Genomic DNA, 17,897 nt, shown 5'->3' on the forward strand with positions numbered 1-17,897 from the left:
AAAATCTGGTTTCAAAGTTCACAAAAAAAAAAAAAAAGCTGTCAGCAATTGACTTGCTTTCCTGTTTATTTCCATGAACTCATTACTCATCAGCTGTGGGAAACACCTGTCTTTTTTCTCCATACACTCATGTCCTTAAGGAGGGACTGTAAACAAGCCAGCACAGTATATGGCTCTAAATCCTGATTTCACATCTTTACTGGGCAGCATTTTCTTTGCTGGTTTGCTCATCCACGGTGCATTGCATAAATATTTCATGTTAAAATTAATGAAAACCAGATTTCTGTGCTTGTTCAGGTCTTTAAAACTTGGAGATGCTGAAAACAAGAATAGTTTTGACTTAAGTCACGTGTTTCTGAACAAGTTTCTTACCTACCCTAGGATACAATGGAACCTTACTGCATTCAGGATTTATGTTTTTATCGGAGTATGAAAATCTTTCTCTTGGTATTTTGAAGAACAATGGGTTATTAGAATGGCATACTGAATTGGGAAGGGCCAATACTTTAAATTATGTGAGTGCTTTTGAGGGGGGTTGTTTTGAGAGATTTGTTTTTTCTTGAGGGTAGATTTTTTGTGTTTGGTTTGTGGTTTTTGTTTGTTTGCTTGCTTTTTTTATTTTTTTTTGTAGGACTTTGGGTGGTATTTAGACCAGATTGGATGGGGTTTTGAGCAGCCTGGTCTAATGGAAGGTGTCCGTGCCCATGGCAGGGAGATTGAAACTAGATGATCTTTAAGGTCTCTTCCAACCCAAACTGTTTTTTTGAGGTTTTGTTTCGGGTTTTGTTTGGGTTTTGTTTTTGTTTTTTCATGAGTGTGTTGTTTATGAGGGGAGTGAAGTGTGGTAAAGGGTAGTGTTTAAACAGGTTAGCTATAATTCAAACTGTAGGATGTTTCTGCATTTGGACATTTGAAAGCGATGCTAACCTGCATTGTTAAGAATGTAGAAAAATACAGTACAGTCCCAAAACTGCTTTGACAGTTTTTTGACATACAGATAATTTAAAGACAAAGAGATATCTATAAAGAAGTGGATGTGCAGCTATCATGAGATTTCCTCCATCTTTGGAAAAGAATAAATGAGTATGATTACATTACTTCCAGGTAATAAAAACTTATACATAGATTGAGTTTACCAAAAAGTAACTATCTTGCTAGTCCCCTTAGCTTACTGAAATATTTCAGAATAGTACAGATGACAGTATTCTCTGAAAATACAGCTGTTTGACAGTGTCATGTTACAGCCACAAGCAGATAAGCTCTTTTCCACTGGTAGAAATCATGGAAGTGTTCTTCCTCTTTAGTAAGAGAAATAGCATTTGCTGTAAGAAAAACGTTCAAGGAAGACAGATGCAGGCGTTTCACTTCAGGCTTTTCTTGTGGCAGAAACTTTCATTTTAGCATTAAAAATAATTAAATTGATGTAACTGTGCTGGGGAATTAGTTGTGTTCATTTAATTTGTAACAACATGCATCGATTCAGAACTTAAACTATGAGTATCAGATAAAGCTCGAAAGACTTATGTAACCCCCTTAAAATATGCTGTTCATTATAGCAGTTATGCTTAGCTTTAGTTGGATGTAGACAGACTTTAATTATTTTAAAATAATTTACTATGTAAACACGTAAATTGCTTGAACTCTTCATTTAATATGAAGATAAGCTTTTCCAGGTCATCAGTTTGGTTTTTTCTCTGAAAGCTTTGGTGCTAGCAGCACTGCTACCTTTTTCCAGTATTATAAGCAATAGTGTTAAAACCCAGTATATTCAGTGATGTGTTTCTGAAGTGGAGTTTATTTCATCTTATTCTTTGGGGAGAGAGCAAGAGTAAATCCTCACTTACACCTTGTATTTTGCACTCCATGCTCTACTCTGAGGTAATTTATCACGTGAATGAATTATACAGTGTATAACTGGGTTATTAAGACTTAATTTCTGAAAAATAAAAAAACATCTTTCTTTCCCCACTCACCTACTTTTCCATTCATACTATTTTCCTCCATTTCTTGAATGCTTGTAACATTGAAAAAGTAAATCGCTGCTGGCTAAATCTGTGAACAGTGACTCAAAGCTCCCTTGATGGTATATGAGACATTGCTAATGTCTTCTTAAATTGATCCTTTGGCTTATTGCACAAGAATATTCATCATTCCACCAGCAGGTGGTATCTCACTCAGAGATTTCCCAGACAGGAAGACAGAAGACCTTCCATTACAATGTACACAGCAGGCTTCAGCTTAGTTAGGTTTCTCTTTCTGTGCCTTTAGCATGACTGATCTGTGAATTCTAAGTCAATTCAGTTTCTCAAATATTTCACTGAGTTACTACATATCCTAGTATTTTCTCTGGCCCCGATAATTCCTTCAAGAATTGTCCTAAGTTTATAGCTAATTTAGTCCATTTTTCCATAATATATGAAATAATGTGTTTGTGTTTTGTTTTTGGTTTTTCTAGTAAGGTAACTGTTCAGAGATTTAGTCTCTTTTCCTCATAATGGGTGTTGTCTTTTTTCAGGATAGGTAAAATTCAGCCTGGTGTCTATTTTTAAAGGAGTTAATTTCTTTACCATCAGAAAGTCAAAGAAATTATGCTGAAGGATAGTCTTTCTTCTGTCACTGTTTTGTCTGTTTCACTTAAAGGTCTAGCAAAGATGTTTTTTCAAAAATCAGCTGTTGAGCCCTGAAGGGTTAAGCCAGAACTTTAAGGGTAAAAATTTATTTAGAAATCAGCTTTTAATTGGAGCAGGAAGCTTTTAGTCTTGTGCATACTGTACTTTTCTTCACAATGCCCATTACTTGTCTTTTACCTTAAAGGTTTATTAACTTGTTCTTTTGCTTTCATTTTTGAGCTGTCAGGGGGATACATAGTTCTGAACAGAAAAATAATTAAAAGTATACAGAAGGACAATTTTTTTCCTAATACCTCTTTGTCCTGTTTTATTCCCTTTATACATTTGTTAATGATCTCTATAATCAAGTTAGGTACATAGTTTTATCTGGCTTCTAGAAGCTTGTTAAGTTCTCAGCAAATTACTTTTTTGGTCAAGTGTCTTTTAAACCTCACTTTAAGGTGTAGACCAGTTTAAAAGTGGCCAACAGGACACCTTAGATGCCTTAGAACATTAGGTGCAATTTTGGTTTCTTGCCTGTTGCAGATTGGAAAGGCATAGGAACTGATACTGATGGTGACACAGCATGGTGTAATGCATAAGGGAGTCCTGAATTCTGTGCAGTTTTCTAGCTCTTTAAACACTGATCCCTTAAAGCTACTTACAAAGCAGTGTTTTCAGGAAAAAGGCGAGGAAAGAGGTGGTTTTCAGTTATTTTGTAATGGCAATATTAATGTGTCATTGTTGCATAAATATTCACACTTAGTTGTGTTTTGGAGAACTTGTCTCAGCTGGTAAGGTGTTAAAAATTGTTTATGTATAGTAAGTGATCTCATCAACTCAGTTGCAGTATGCTCTGGGAATCAAACAGCATAATAAACTCCTAGGTGCAGGTACATGTATTTTGATTTTGTGAGTGTTATTGAAGTATTTGAGCATGTTCTGATACTGTATTCAGTAATGATTAATGTCTGCTATGTCTGTCTTCTCATCCTAGCTATGAGAAGCCTGTATCTTGAAATTTTAATGAAACATATGGTTAAAGAGGAATTACTCTGTAGTTGGAGGCAAGTCCTAGAAGGATGCACATGGTTTCCTAAAGCATACCAAAGCTGTATGAAAGGCACTATCTGCACTTACTCTAAAACACATGCGGGTGATAACTAGTTCAACAGTTCTCATCAGTGACTCCACCAAACAAGGATGTTCATCTAGGAGTACGGTTCCCCATGATTGAACGACCTAATAACTGCATTCAAACTACCTGCTGTTGTATACTCTTAGTAATCAGCTCCTCAGGCTAAACTTCTAGGAAAAGTGGTAAACAAATGCATCCTATACTGGAGGAACATCCTATTTTGAAGGAAACCTTCCCAGTACCCACCAAGTGTGCGCTCTCTTCTAGCAGATGGAACAAGCCCATCTCCTTGTGAACCCTAACCAGTATCAGCTTGACTTATGTCTTGCAAGTATTAACAATTGCTGTGATTAGTATTAGGAAGACTGTTAAATCAGGCTAGTTTTACTCTTTAAAACAAAACTTCACCAAACCTGTTTTCAGTAACAATACACTTCATGCTAATGGTTTGTTTTAGAGTCTCCTAAGTTATTGTTATGTATTTAAAGTGGTCAGTACTTAATGGTCATGTCCTACATGAGCTGTGGGTATAGAATACCAGTGTGAAGATACTGTATACTGGGCACCAATAGCCACTGTCCTTAATGGTCTGAGTCACAGAAGTCAAAATTCACTGTCTCAAAGAGCTCTTAGATACGGAAAGCTGGAATGTAGTGGACATAATCTTCCCTCAAATTAAGAAGCCTGTCCTTTCATAAGGTATTTTTGTTCTGGACAACTCCCACCCCTTGACCTCCACCCTGGACTGTATGCTGTGATACTTGGGAGAAGCATTATTTTCCGGGTCATGGCAAGTGCCTTGTCCTATTGCTTGCCCGGTTGTTTTTTTCCCCTTTCTTAGTTACTACCTTGTTTTCTTAAAGCAAAAGCAGTCTTCCTAGCTCTTAAGGTTGTGCATCTTCAATGCCTTCTCCTCAACTAACTGTATGTGTTTCAGGACCTTTGTTTTCAACCCATGTCTGTATTTTCAAGGCCTTTGCTGCAGTTCTGTCATTGAACTCCACATCATAACAGAAGACCTGTGACACCAAGCTCCTGTTCACACACCAGCTTCTAGTAACAGACTTAAACATCTCAGACTGGAGCCTTGCACAGTTAGCATGCAACTTAAGGCCTGCTATTAGCAATAACGTTACTATTTTTCCTGAATACCAACTGGAAGGCCTCTGTTTTAACTACAAATTGTTCCCTCAAAAATCATTGTCCTTTGTGTTTAGAGTCCTTGTAGTATAATGTACGTTTAATGACATTACCTGGAGGCTGCATGAACTTATACCACTGCTGCACCTCAGAATGAATTCTTAAACCATAGAAGAAGGAAAGGGACAGGTGCCAGTGGAAGAACATTTTTCAGCAGGGCGTTTTCTTCCCTTCTAACCTCACTTGAATTCTCAAGAGAGAGTAATAAAATTTTTACAAACTATGAGTTTTAACATTCATAATTCCCATTAAATAGTAATAAGCATGAACTAAGTAGATCGTTCTGTGTTGTAATTCCCTGTCATTTCCTCCAGAACTTACTCCCTGTCAAGTTCATGCTTAATAAACTGTTTTTGATATGTTTCACTCAGTTCTAAAGGAGAGGTGATCACATGACTCACACTCCTTAGTCTAGTCTACAAATGCTAGCTACTGGGGTTTTTTAATTTGGTTCTGGGTTTATTTGGTTTGGATTTTTTGATTTTAGTTCAGTCTAATTGCTATTCATTAAAGCAAGAATAAATGTTGCTAGTTTTGAAGTCTACACTTGCAGCTTTGAATCTGGAGAAGGGCTTTTCTATCAGAGTTTTTCCAGTTATATTAGTCTGAAAGAAGCTATGGCTTTTTGTTTGTGACCTTGCTTCTTTTATATGCTTGAGTCACTTTGGTTAATACATTCTTACTTTTGAATTAAATATTTGTTATGAAACTACTCTGCATTGCATTTAGTAGGCCTGCATATGCCTTCTTTTTTGTCTCAAAACTAGTCCTTACTATCTGTAACAAATAAGCAATAAGTTCCCCAAACCAGTACAAAATTTAGTAGATTGTCTAATAGTGTTTGATTTATTTTCCATAATTACTTGACTAACTATTGCGTCTCTACTCTAAACCATAACTTGTGCATTTGGCTGCAGTTATTACAAAAATTATGCATTTCATTGCCATGAAACTTTTTAAAAATAAATTTATTAAAGTAGTCATTTTATTGTTTGTTTTGAAGCTTCATATTTATTTCTACCTTGTGATGTTACCCTTGTTCTTTATATTTTAGCATTTCCGCTTTTGAAACGATGAATTTTTTGTCCCAAGACAAGATCTACTTGACAGCAATGTTAATGACCATAAATATGTGTCACCACATCTAGATTTTTTGCAGTTTTGCATACTGAAATAGTTTTAAATATTGGGAGAAAAATTCCAAAACCTTGTAACCAACTTCATAGGAACTTGTCTTTGGTAAAGTAGACATTTTCACTTGATACTACCTGCTGTAATGTCAGAGTGAGGGAAGATGATTTTTTTAAAAAAATGTCATCTTTTTATGACTTGATGGAGATTAATCACTCTGTAAGCAATTCGCTGTCCTTGCCAATACCATCCAATGCCTGACTTTATCTTCACTTCTTTTTCAGATCCTGGAGTCTTTGTGGATAGTGATGAGTCGGAATGTCAGTCTCTTGTTTACTACAGTTACGACATTAGTGACAATCCTCTTCCACAGTGGGACAGCTCTTCTCAATTTTGTGCTTTCTGTGGTAAGTAGTATGTCATTGGTTTACATGGTGTGCTTTACTGAAGGAACCTAATTGCATATGTTGTAACAATAAAAAATCAAACTCAAGTATTGAAAAAATCCACATTTGCCTAAGACCAAAATTCTTTAAGATTTTGCAAAGTCTGTATTTCTTTGGGGGCATTCTATACAAGAGGGCAAGATTTGTCTAATTCCCACTTTAGGGAGCTGGTAGTCTTCCTATCGTTCTTTTAATGGACACCTCTTGTTTCAGGCCTTGAAGATACCAAGCTGTAAGTCATGATAAACTATGTAACTAGGGAAATCTTATGACTTGTCCTCATAAACATATCCCTATATAAGCCATTGCTTTCAGAAGATAGAAGAAATTGTTACAGGGAAATCAGCAACTTGTTCTCAAGTTGTCATTCAGTTAAGTATAGATTACATGAGAATATTTAATTTATTCCTTAGTCCACAACTTCACCTGTGATGACACATTGAAAACAGTGTCTGACATATTAGTATATTTCGAAATTACAAGTTTGGATACTAATTGCAGGTGATTTCCAGGCACTCATGCTCAGACACAAAATTCAGCTTTAGATGCCTAATGATTTAGTGTAAGTTCATTGCATGCTGTTGCTGTGATGCATGATCCTGACTTTTTGTCTGTCAGCAAGGTCTTGCCTTGTGCAAGTCACTGTACAGTCAGCTGGTTTAGCAGAGCTGATTGGGATCTTGCTGTGTTGGAATTCTTTTAAAAATTAGATACTTCAACTTTACTCATATTTTTTCATTCGGCAGGATTCTTAGTTGCTAGAGAAAAATTTTTACTATTTTGAAGTTGCACAGACTAACTTAAATTTTCCAGCAAGATGATGCTCAAAGTGCTTAGCTTTTCAACTGACTATATTTCAGTCCAGTTTTAGTCATCTTGAATAAAAATAAAAATAGTGAATTTTATTTTGATAAATGGTTCAAAAATTTGTTCTTTAAAACCCAGATGTAATAGACACTTTGTTCAGAACCTCCATTTTGAAAAATATATCTTCCATCAAAATGTTCATTAGGAATGTCAATCTGTGTAGCATATCCATTTGTGATCCAGTAAGGCTGTAGTCAGATCCTCAACAGACATTTGAAAACTCATCATGAATTACAGAAGTGCCACTTCTTTTTCATTTCTGAATACAAGTTCCAATCTGCACATGCATGCACATGGATGTATGTGAATGGCTTTATGTGGGTGTTTATATATATATATATATATATATATATGCAGACATGTATGCTCACACGTGCATGTGCACACACACGTTCTGCTCATGCTCTGTTACGAAGATAGGAAGAGAAATTTGATTGATGGGCATCTAAGTCCTGAAGGGAACATGCAGATTTTTGACACAACAAAACAAATAAATAAAAAAACAAAACAAGCAAAATAACTCCAAGAAACAAAACCCAGAAGCTTTTCAGCAGAAAATTGAGTACAAAAGGCAGATAGAAAAATATTTAGTGAGTCAGTGGACCTGTTGCAGAAGCAATTAGGTCATGTGTTTCTTGGTATCTGTGGAAACGCTGAATTATTTTGGTATACAGTGTATACCCACAGCTTTCTCCTTGAATTCAGTCTGTCCCTGATCAAATTAGTGTTTAATGCTTTTGGCTACAGTACAAATTCTATAGCAAGATATAAGTAACCCACCAATTGCTTAACTATGGACAGTTCCTACGGTTTATCTTTGGTAAATTCCTCCTAATAGTCATCAGCAGGATCTTGGATTGTTGCTTAGGAAACAATTTAGGTATCTCAGATAATCTGTGAAAGAGGTCTGAAAACTTTCATGCTACAGTTGATACAAGATAGGGCATATCTTTTTGCTGCTGAATTTGCTGAGGCTATTCTACTTGTTTGAAGAATCAGTGACAGGTTTGTTTTTTTGTTTTTTTTTTTTTTGCATTTCTGTACCTATTGTGCTAAAGGAACTATGCAAATTTCTCAAAATGCAGATAGTCTAAAATTCAGTTAATTTTGTATGGTGCTGTGGTTACGTCCATCTTATCTTAGCAGAAATTGAGTTTGTATTTTTTCCTAGCTTGTAGTTCAGTTTAACACCATTTTATTCATTCCTGTTCATTCCCAGCCATCACTTTGGCTTTTACAGTTCAGGTATATGTTGTGTCGTTCCTACTTAAGAAAGCAAGTTCCTTCTGTAAACACTGGGGAAGAACAGTCAGGATGAGCAGATACTCTACTTGGAGCAATATACTGCTTTCTCTGTTGAAAACTGCACTTACAAGAAGGATCTGTAGGCAGACCTCAGTGGAAGGAAGACACAACACCATCTGGGTGCCTGCTTTAGTGTAGAGGTTTCTAGTGAAATCAGGAAATATTACAGTAGCTTAGGAGAAATAACAGAGCCCGTCAAGGGAGAAGATTAAACCATAATCACAGCTTTGCAGAGGATGGTAAAATCTAAGGCAAATTTTAAGATTTACTTATTTGAAAGTGTAAAAAAACATAGCTGATACTGCTAATGGCACTAGACTATTTCCCATTAAAGTAAGGCTTTTGAAATAGTTAATGTAATGATTTGTTTGATTAGAGAGATTAGTTTGTCACCCAAATCAGGAGCTACACACCTGGGAAGATGGATTACAGCCTAAACCAATATAACATTTTGTAAAGAGGTCATAGTATGTGAATAGTTAATGAAGTGACTAGAAGTGTAAGGTAGGGGGAAGTAGCGGTAATATTTCACTGAGTATAAGGGAACAGAGGCAGATGGATGGCATTCTTGAGATTGGTAATGAAATACTGCATTTTGTGCTGTGTGCATTTTGTTTTCTGAGCATCTTCAGCAAGAATGAAAGAAAAGGGCATGAGGTATCTGCAGGCTGGATAAAATACTTGAAAGTAATAAACTTAGGGAGGCCGAGCTCTTTGGTTCATGAAAAGATAAAGATGTGGTTTGTTCTAGCATACGAGTAGGTTGACAATAAGGAAAGTGAAAGAATCCTTTTTAATCATGGGAAGAAAGGAAAAAATATCTGAATCTTGTAGATAAAGCAAATATAAGCCATTTGGAGCATACAGAATGGATTTTTCTTGTTTGAGGTATTCTATTTCAAGACCAACACAGTTCTGTGATTTGCGCTTAGCCCAAAAAGTTACCAAACCCACTAACAGAAAAATAAAAGAAACACAATCGACTGCAACATACAGAAAGCTAGTCCCATCTGATTGTAATTTTTATGTCTTTAAACAAAACAATGGAACTACCATCAATTCTGCTGAGACCCATCATCAAACTCATAGAAGGAGTATTCATTTAGGATTGCCAACTTAACATAAAATTTATGTTTGTGAGTTTTTTGTAATTTATGTATGATACCCAGCTGCATAATGACTCTTGAGACAGCTCAAATTTATTTGGTAGTTTTGTTTGTTTGTTTTGATAATAGATGTTACTATTCAGCAATTTTTTTATCTGTCAAACATGCTGAAAAAAGAACCAAAAAAACCCTCAACTAGAATGCTGAATAACATTCCGGATCTAGATCAACATTCTAGTTGTTTGATCTCGATGTGACTTTGGGAAGAGGCTAAACAGGGACAGAAGTTTTATAATGTTTAGCTATAAGTGTTAATGGGACAGGGGAGAAAATTATTCTTTTAGCTGTGTGTGTTTCTCTAAATCCAGACGTGTAGAAGAGTATCTTGTGCCTTTCCAGTAAATTTCAATATCCAAAGCATAGTTGCATATTGTAATTCTGGAAAGTATTTATTGACCTTTAAATTAAAAGTCCAATTTGTTTTGCAGGTGATTTTTCTGACCACACTGTTCTACCTACTGAGCTCCAGTGATGAGTACTACAAACCAGTAAAATGGGTGATAAGCCTGACACCTTTGTCTCAGCCAGGTCCCTCCTCAAATATAGTTGGCCAATCCGTGGAGGAAGCAATAAGGTATATTGCTGATTTCTTGCACTTGCTTGAAAATTCTATTTTAAATTTGATATTCTGCAAATAATTAACAATTGCAATAGCTTGTGTTTCAGAAATGAGTTGCAAATCTCAAAGATTTTCAAGAACCTAGCATTGATGATTTTCCCATCATGATTGTCAATAGAGCAATTTGATTGGACTTGCCTTAAAAATTTTTCAGAGGTCTGTACTGTCATGATTACTAGTGTTTTATAAGACTGATACATCCATGATTGACATCCCTAACTCATCAGGAAGCAGTATATTTGCAGTTATGTTGGCAGTTACAGCTAGTGCAGCTCAGTAGGAGCATAATCACACAGCAAAACAGTTGAAATAGAGGACCTGACATCTGTCCTGTACACATTTCAGAGTTACTTGGTTTGGACTATTTTTAGTCCAGTCTTAGGGAATAAGTACCCAATTGCACCTGGAATGTACTAGATATACTCCTGGAATGTATTTTCCAGATCATTTTCATCTGAAATCCAGTTCATGATCTCCATAGAACAAATTACATTAAAAGGAACAACAGTGGAGCACTCTCCTCATCCCACTTAAAACACTGCTGTACTGCACCTCCAGAGTACATCCACAGTCTTTCATGCTTAATTACCATTCTTAGGTTTCATCTCCAAACTACTACAATAATCGAAGGAGAATATTTTGTGTTTTTAAATATGCTTCACTGAGATTTCATGATAAAGCAATTTTTGGGGTGCTATAGTATTGTTCATTCATCACAGATGAATGAAACCATCAGCTTTCACCTGTTAGCAGCTTAGCACACTAACATGTTGGTAATGTAATAAAACAGATTTTAAATAAGGTGTTTAAGTCACAGCTTACTTTTCAAAAAAGTTGAGAGTTTGGGCAAAATGAGAAGACTCCATGCTAAATTTTGTACAGCCATTGCCTCTTACACCATCTTGTGCATACATATAAAACATGAATAGACTTTAAATGGGCAATGTATAAAAGCTACTTCCCAAACTCTTTGCCAAATGTTTGCTATTTTAACAATGAGAAGATTATATTATGCTGTGTAAGATCTTGGACAACAGTGCTAACTGCTGTAGTCTTTAAAACGAAGGGGCAATTCAGGTAGAAAGCCACAAATTTGGAATTCTGCCCAAAAGTTAATAGGCCTTCTCTTGAGTGACTGCTATTGAGTTTTCATTGATCACATGGTTAGCATCTCAGTTCTATCTTTACTGAAGAATGTGAGCCTGTGGTAGAGGGGAAGAGTGTCAAAAAATAGTATATGGTTTATCTGGGAATGGGTACTCTACAGGAGGATTGTATTAAATGCAATTGCACGTTTTTAAGTATGTGACAGAGGTGACCCAAGATATTTCTGAATTTAGTATGGAGGAAAGAAAGAAAATAATATTAGGGGAGCTATAAGAAAATGAGTAGGAAAAAGCCAGCATGCATTGGTAACTGCAAATATGATGAGAAAAAGCCAGTGTCTGGAGAATGAGAATGTGAAGCTGCTTGTCATATGCAAGAGAATTCAGTCTGTGTGTTCACTAAGGTAGTCTATATCAATCATTCATATTTGTTTGAAGAAGCCTATGCTTGGTGCCTTATTTGAATTCTTTGGAATGATACTTCTGAGGTTTCCAGAAATTCCTCTCTCTTGCTCAGTTGAACCTGAGGATTTATCACAATGCTTCTAGGTTAGCTTGTATTCCACTCAAACTGTATTGTGATTTTCTGTGTGGAAATAGGGAGAGTGTGCTAACAATTTTGCATGAGTTTATCCTTGCCTAGTTTGTCATTTGAAAAAAAAAATGCCACTGCAAGCCATCTCTTTTGTCGCAAAGTAGCAGTTACCCTTTCTTTTAAATGTTGAGTTATTGTTACAGGGGTAGGAACTTAAAAATGCCTTGTTCACCTTGTCTATAAAAAGCGTGCAAAATGGATATTAATACTTGGTGGTAGGATGGGAAGAAGATGCTCTATTTGTGTTATGAATTATCAAATAATGAAATCTCTAGTCACTTTCTTTATTAGACTATGACAGCATTATACAACCTGAATTCACCCTCAAAATACTCATGCTTTCAAGTTGACCAAAAGAAGAGAAAGATTAAGTTAATAAATCTTAAAAGTCACCAGCTATGTTCCAGCTTCCACCACTCTTCAGCAGGACATAGCACGTGTACAAAGCTAAGACTGCATCCAACTAGTCCTTGTCTGGAGTGCACGGATCCTCCTGGCAAGAGATGCAGTTAGTCTGTGTTGCTCACAGACCAAATGACATAAAAATAATCAGCTTCCATGTTGTCAGTCACTTCTATTGCTCTTTGACTTAAAATGTGTTCATGAAAAGCACTAGGGAACTCGGATATAATCAAGGAAGTCTGTTCCTTTGTGTCCCTTGCTGTTTATTTCAGAGGAAAAGAGCAAGGAGTAAAGAAGAGGAGGGCAATCAGCAAGTGGTTTCTGTAGCTCAAGAAATCCCATAACTTGAAGATGTTACCCAGCAAGCATTTAATCAAACCAAGACCTTTTCTCATTGCAGTTTCTCTTATCGGAGCTGTGTCATGTTTTTTATTTTATGGACTATAAGTAGCTATAAATTTTATAAATATTTTTGTAACTCCCTTGATGATGAGTTTGCAAAGACAGTGTCAGTTCTGTGTTAACGCAAATAGATTTATTTGCTGTATGGGGGCAAGAGCAGCTTTTCAGCCTACTTTGAGCCAAGTGTTGAATCTGTTTCTGTCACAATAGTTCAGATTATAAATTTGCACTTGAGTAGTGTTAGAAAATAGATTCAGCTGTTGTGACACTACAGGAATTTTGAAGAAGCACAATAATCCAAGAGTTTCCTGCTGCAAACCGTGGGATAAAATGCCCTCCTGGCCTTTGGTAGGAAATTCTTTCATCCAAGACAGCAGGGAGGCAAAATGTATCAAGTGGCAGGATTGAGCAGGGATTTGATAAGACCATCACATCATGCCTGAGCCAAGAGCTTACTTGAAAGGCCTGGTGGTACAAGGGCAGAGCAGCAAAAGACAGAAGATGGCTTGGAGGCATCAGCCAGCACAGCTTCACTGAGGGTCGACTAATTGTGCTGGGAACAACATGAGCCTGAGGTGGTGACTGTCCTAGTGGGACAAGGGGAAAGCAGTGACTGCCATTTACTCTGACTTCAGCAAGGCCCTGACAGCCTTCCACAGTAACCAGAGCATGGTTGAGCACGGGCAGGAGAAGGGAACTGTTCTGTGAGGGGAGAAGCTTTTCTGTGTGCTCAGCAGGACAAATTCCAGCTGTGTGGATGCTGCTAGTGGTGATGTGGCTCAGGGCAGTGGTGAGGCTGATGCCGATGATGTTCTGGAGTAAGGGCTTGGGTGGTGGTGGGACAGGTCACCTTCCTCAAGATCGTGGGTGTCCCTTCCCATATCAGAAAGGCAGGAAAGCTAGTGGGCTTTTCCCCTTCCACTTGGGGAAGGCGAAAGCTTAATAGAAAGCAGACCCTTTCCTCTCCAGTCCCTCAGGCCTGGGTACTGAAGAGATGACACCTCTTCACAGGGGAAGGTGGGGGGGAGACAAAGAAGTGCCCACACAACCCTTTACATCAGCAAAAGAACTGTTTTCTAGGCCTCTTTTGGGACAAAGAGGCAAAGGGCAACCCAAAGGATGTTTCACATGTTGTGAATGTGATTATTTATAAACTGGGCATTTGCCTTTGCCAGAGATACTCCGCCTTTGAGTTTTCCTGGTTTTCACAGGTGAGTCCTGCCTGCCTCCAAGCAATCCTCTAGAAAGGAGTTGACAGTGTTTGGATTACCAAAGTTTTGAATACTGGTCATGCATCAGATTTCCCAATTTTGAGTAACTTTCATCATGAAACTGCACCTATCATTTTAGAGTAAACACTTGTGTGTGCTTGTTGTCATATGCTGCCTTGGCTCCTTTTTGTTGGTTGCTTCTTATGGAAGGCAGCATTTAATCAGCAGGGGAGAGGAAGGGTCAGTTGTTGTGTGACGATTCCCTGAAGCACAGTAAAAAACCTGGGAGGAAGATCACTACTGATGGTCTATATGACCACAGGGATTTCTCACTGGCATACGAAGTACTGGTTCTATTTCAAATCAACCAATTCAGAATTCCATGCTGGAATTTCATGTGCCATTGCCTGTAAAATGAGATGGGAAATAAACATTTAGGAAAATTATAATAATCTTGAATAGTACTAATGCATCAGTAGCAAAAGAGCTTCTGTTCTCTAAGAGTTTTAGTCTTTGGTGCCCAGTTGTTTTATCTGTTTCTCTTTTTCTTTGGTTTGCGATCTTGGGTCTTTCTCACTCTGATTTTTAATATTTTTGGTGTGACCACACTTCATTACTCTTTCTTTTTCTTGATTAATTCTTCATTTACCCTTTGCCTTTCATTCTTCCCCCCCCCCCATCCCTTTCAGTCTTTTTGGTTTGTTTTTGGTTTGGGGGTTTTATTTACTTATTTTTATTTTCTTCCTGTTTTCCATATTACATGAGTGGGTATCAGCACAAAAATGTGATGAATTACAAAGGTAATATTTCATCTTCATCATATGCAAGAGTCTTCATTGGCTGACAGTGATGGTTAGTTGCCAGTGAATATAGTAAATGCAATTCACTTTCACTGAGACTGCTAACAGTCAGCCATAGGAACCAGTGGATAAAAAGGAACAGGGCAGGGACTGGTGACTGGCAGAAGGGTTGAGCTGCAGGAATTCTTCTGGCAGCACTCTGTGAGGTTTAGGAGGATGACTTCCTTTAGAAATGTGAGAACCACTTGGATCAACTTACTGTATTTAAATAATTCTAGTTCTCAATCGTAGTTAGTGAAATTTTTTCTTGTAATTATGATTAATAACACAGTATTTTGAAGGTCGAGAGGAATCATTATCTGCCCATAACAGTGTGAGATTTGCTTTGTTCGGAAAGGTTCTTTAAAGTCAGGTTGGTTCATGAGCCACCTGCCTCATGCATAAGTAGGAAGATTATGTCCTTTTCCCCTAAAATAGTGAGGTGGTGCTCCTGTCTGGATTTTTTTTTTCTTTTTATTTTTTTTTTGGTCCTGAATGGGTGAAGCAGTAATTCTCCACTTCACAGGTTTTCAAAGTAGTAGCATGCACACCTTTGCCTGAACCATTTTCCTTTCCCTGAGCAGCATGTCGTTCTCTTCCTGAATGCACCATACCCTTCTTCCCTGAAGCTCCCATTCTGCTTGCTCTGGTGGAGATATTGCACATTACTAAGTTGCATGTTCTCACGGCCTCAGTGCAATTTAGTGTGTGCGATACTTTCACATGAGTGCATGCACACGGGTATGGCTGTGGCTTAAAGTTACTGCAGCTTTCAATTTTGGTGGGCCTAACTAGGTTGTGAAATGGTCTTAAACCAGTATTTTGAGTGATGCCTTGAAACGTGTGTTAGTGGAAGTTTGTTTTGTAATGCCGGGAAGATGAGTACTGTTTGTTTTCAATTTGAGAAGGGTTATCATTATTTGCTTCATTTTCTTCATTTGCCATGTACACCTCAAATTTGATCAGATTTTTCATTGGTTATAGAAAAATCACTAAAAATATTATGTATTTCTAAAGAGGAAATAGTTATCCTTAGCTAAAATTGGCCGGAAAGTCAAAAGAAAGATTTTTATATGAAAAAGACATATAGGACCTTGATGGCTGAAATAGCTTCTTAATGAATTTACAACTTTTATTTATTAACATCTAAAAAGATCTGAAATGAACCAACATACAAACAAATGAATAAACAAACAAACAAACAAAAAATCACAACTCCCTAAACATCTAATTGGTTTACTATGGCATCCTGGCAGTAATGATGGAGAAAATGAGACAGTGATACAATTCCCACAGAAAACAATAATCTTCCAGCATGTTAAGCTAATGCTTAGAAAAAGCAAAATGTGTGATCTTGTTTATTTTACTGCAACATTAATAATGTCTTTCAGATTAATTTTTCAAAGACAACTGTAACTGATTCAGTTTTGACTGAATTTTTGCATGCAATATATGTTCTTTAGTAACAGGAGTATCTCTAGTGGAAATCTCTTTTGTCACAGGAATGCATTTAACAGCATAACTGAAATTTTTAAGCTTTACTTATGGTGTATGTTATGAGATGGGAATAGAATTGAAAATGATTCTGTCTTAATCATCAAGCCAGTGGCATCCTTGCCTGTATCAAAAACAGTGTGGCCAGCAGGACCAGGGCAGTGATTACCCCTCTGTACTCTGCACTGGAGAGGCTGCACCTTGAGTACAGTGTCCAGTTCTAGGCCCCTCAATTCAGGAAAATGGCATTGAGGTGCTGGAATGTGTCCAGAGAAGGGCAGTGGAGCTGGTGAAAGGTCTAGGGTGTAAGTTACATGAGGAGAGGCTGAAGGAGCTGGGGCTGTTTAGCCTGAAGAAAAGGAAACTCAGATAACCTTATCGCTCTCTACAACTGCCTGAAAGGACATTTTAACAAGTGGGGATCAGTCTCTTCTCCCAGGCAGCTAGAGATAGGACAGCATTTTCTTGTAGTTCATGTTTGTAGTTTGTAATTCTGTGGCTGTCCAGGTTTTTTTTAAGACTGAAGTTATCCGTAAACATGTAGAGGATATGGGTTAGTTTGTGCGCGCACAAACACATTTAGAAGCATAAGCAGATCTCCATGCAAACTTTAAAAATAATGTAACTACGTTGCGTCTTAGATACTAGTCATTTAATCATGTATTACACTTAGGCTTTTATATATACCTATATACACACTGCTTTTTCTACAGCATCATTTTTTTGAAAGGTACTTCTGTGTCAGAACCTACAGTCTTTAATTGAATGAAAATTTAGTTGATGTGTGACATAGACTATATCAGTAAAAAGAGTGATGCTTAACTTGTATCTAGAATTCAGCTGAGCCACTTAGTTTTTCTCTTTGCTTCTAAGGCAGGCCTAGTAGCTAACAGGAAGGGATAGAAAGACAAGTGTTGCTGAAAGGCATTTCTAAGAATAAAAGTATACTTTGAGGATTATTTTTAGCTATAACATGTTGCAGGATTCTATGCTTGCATATCTAATAATTCTCTGTGTGTGTATTTAAGATTGCAGTATATATTATTATAACCTTAGTTAGATTTGTGCTGTTTAAAATACAGATTTATTGTAATGTAAGAAAACAACATGAAGTCTGATGTAAAACTTCAGGATTTCCTGACGCTTCAAAAATTTAACATCACAGCTTTAGCTTTTTGCTTTTTTGTTGAGTTATAAGGTCAATCCATTATTTATTCTCTCCACAACATAAGCAGTGAAAGTATATCCTTCTTTATGATTGTGATTCATAATTTTATAATAGTAATAACCTGAACAGTCTGAGAGTTTCTTAATATAAGACTGCAATGGATCTCAAGCTGTATTGACTCCAAGTAGGTGTTGCTCTC

The 17,897-nt window shown here is 37.0% G+C and overlaps 1 protein-coding gene across 2 annotated transcripts in view; it reads left to right on the forward strand.

Moving 5' to 3' along the window:
- The window catches only part of TMEM245 (transmembrane protein 245), a 75,111-nt gene that overhangs the window by 42,308 nt on the left and 14,906 nt on the right, over positions 1-17,897 (forward strand). For both annotated transcript variants that reach the window (XM_027881881.1, XM_027881882.1), the window contains 2 exons: positions 6,363-6,485; positions 10,291-10,436. In XM_027881881.1, the coding sequence (XP_027737682.1) occupies positions 6,363-6,485; positions 10,291-10,436 (269 nt within the window). The remainder of the gene's footprint in view (positions 1-6,362; positions 6,486-10,290; positions 10,437-17,897) is intronic.

The sequence above is a fragment of the Empidonax traillii genome, unplaced genomic scaffold, assembly GCF_003031625.1.
Source record: "Empidonax traillii isolate 1590-97213 ecotype Southwest subspecies unplaced genomic scaffold, ASM303162v1 scaffold98:size2021230, whole genome shotgun sequence".
NCBI classification, from domain to species: Eukaryota; Metazoa; Chordata; class Aves; order Passeriformes; family Tyrannidae; genus Empidonax; species Empidonax traillii.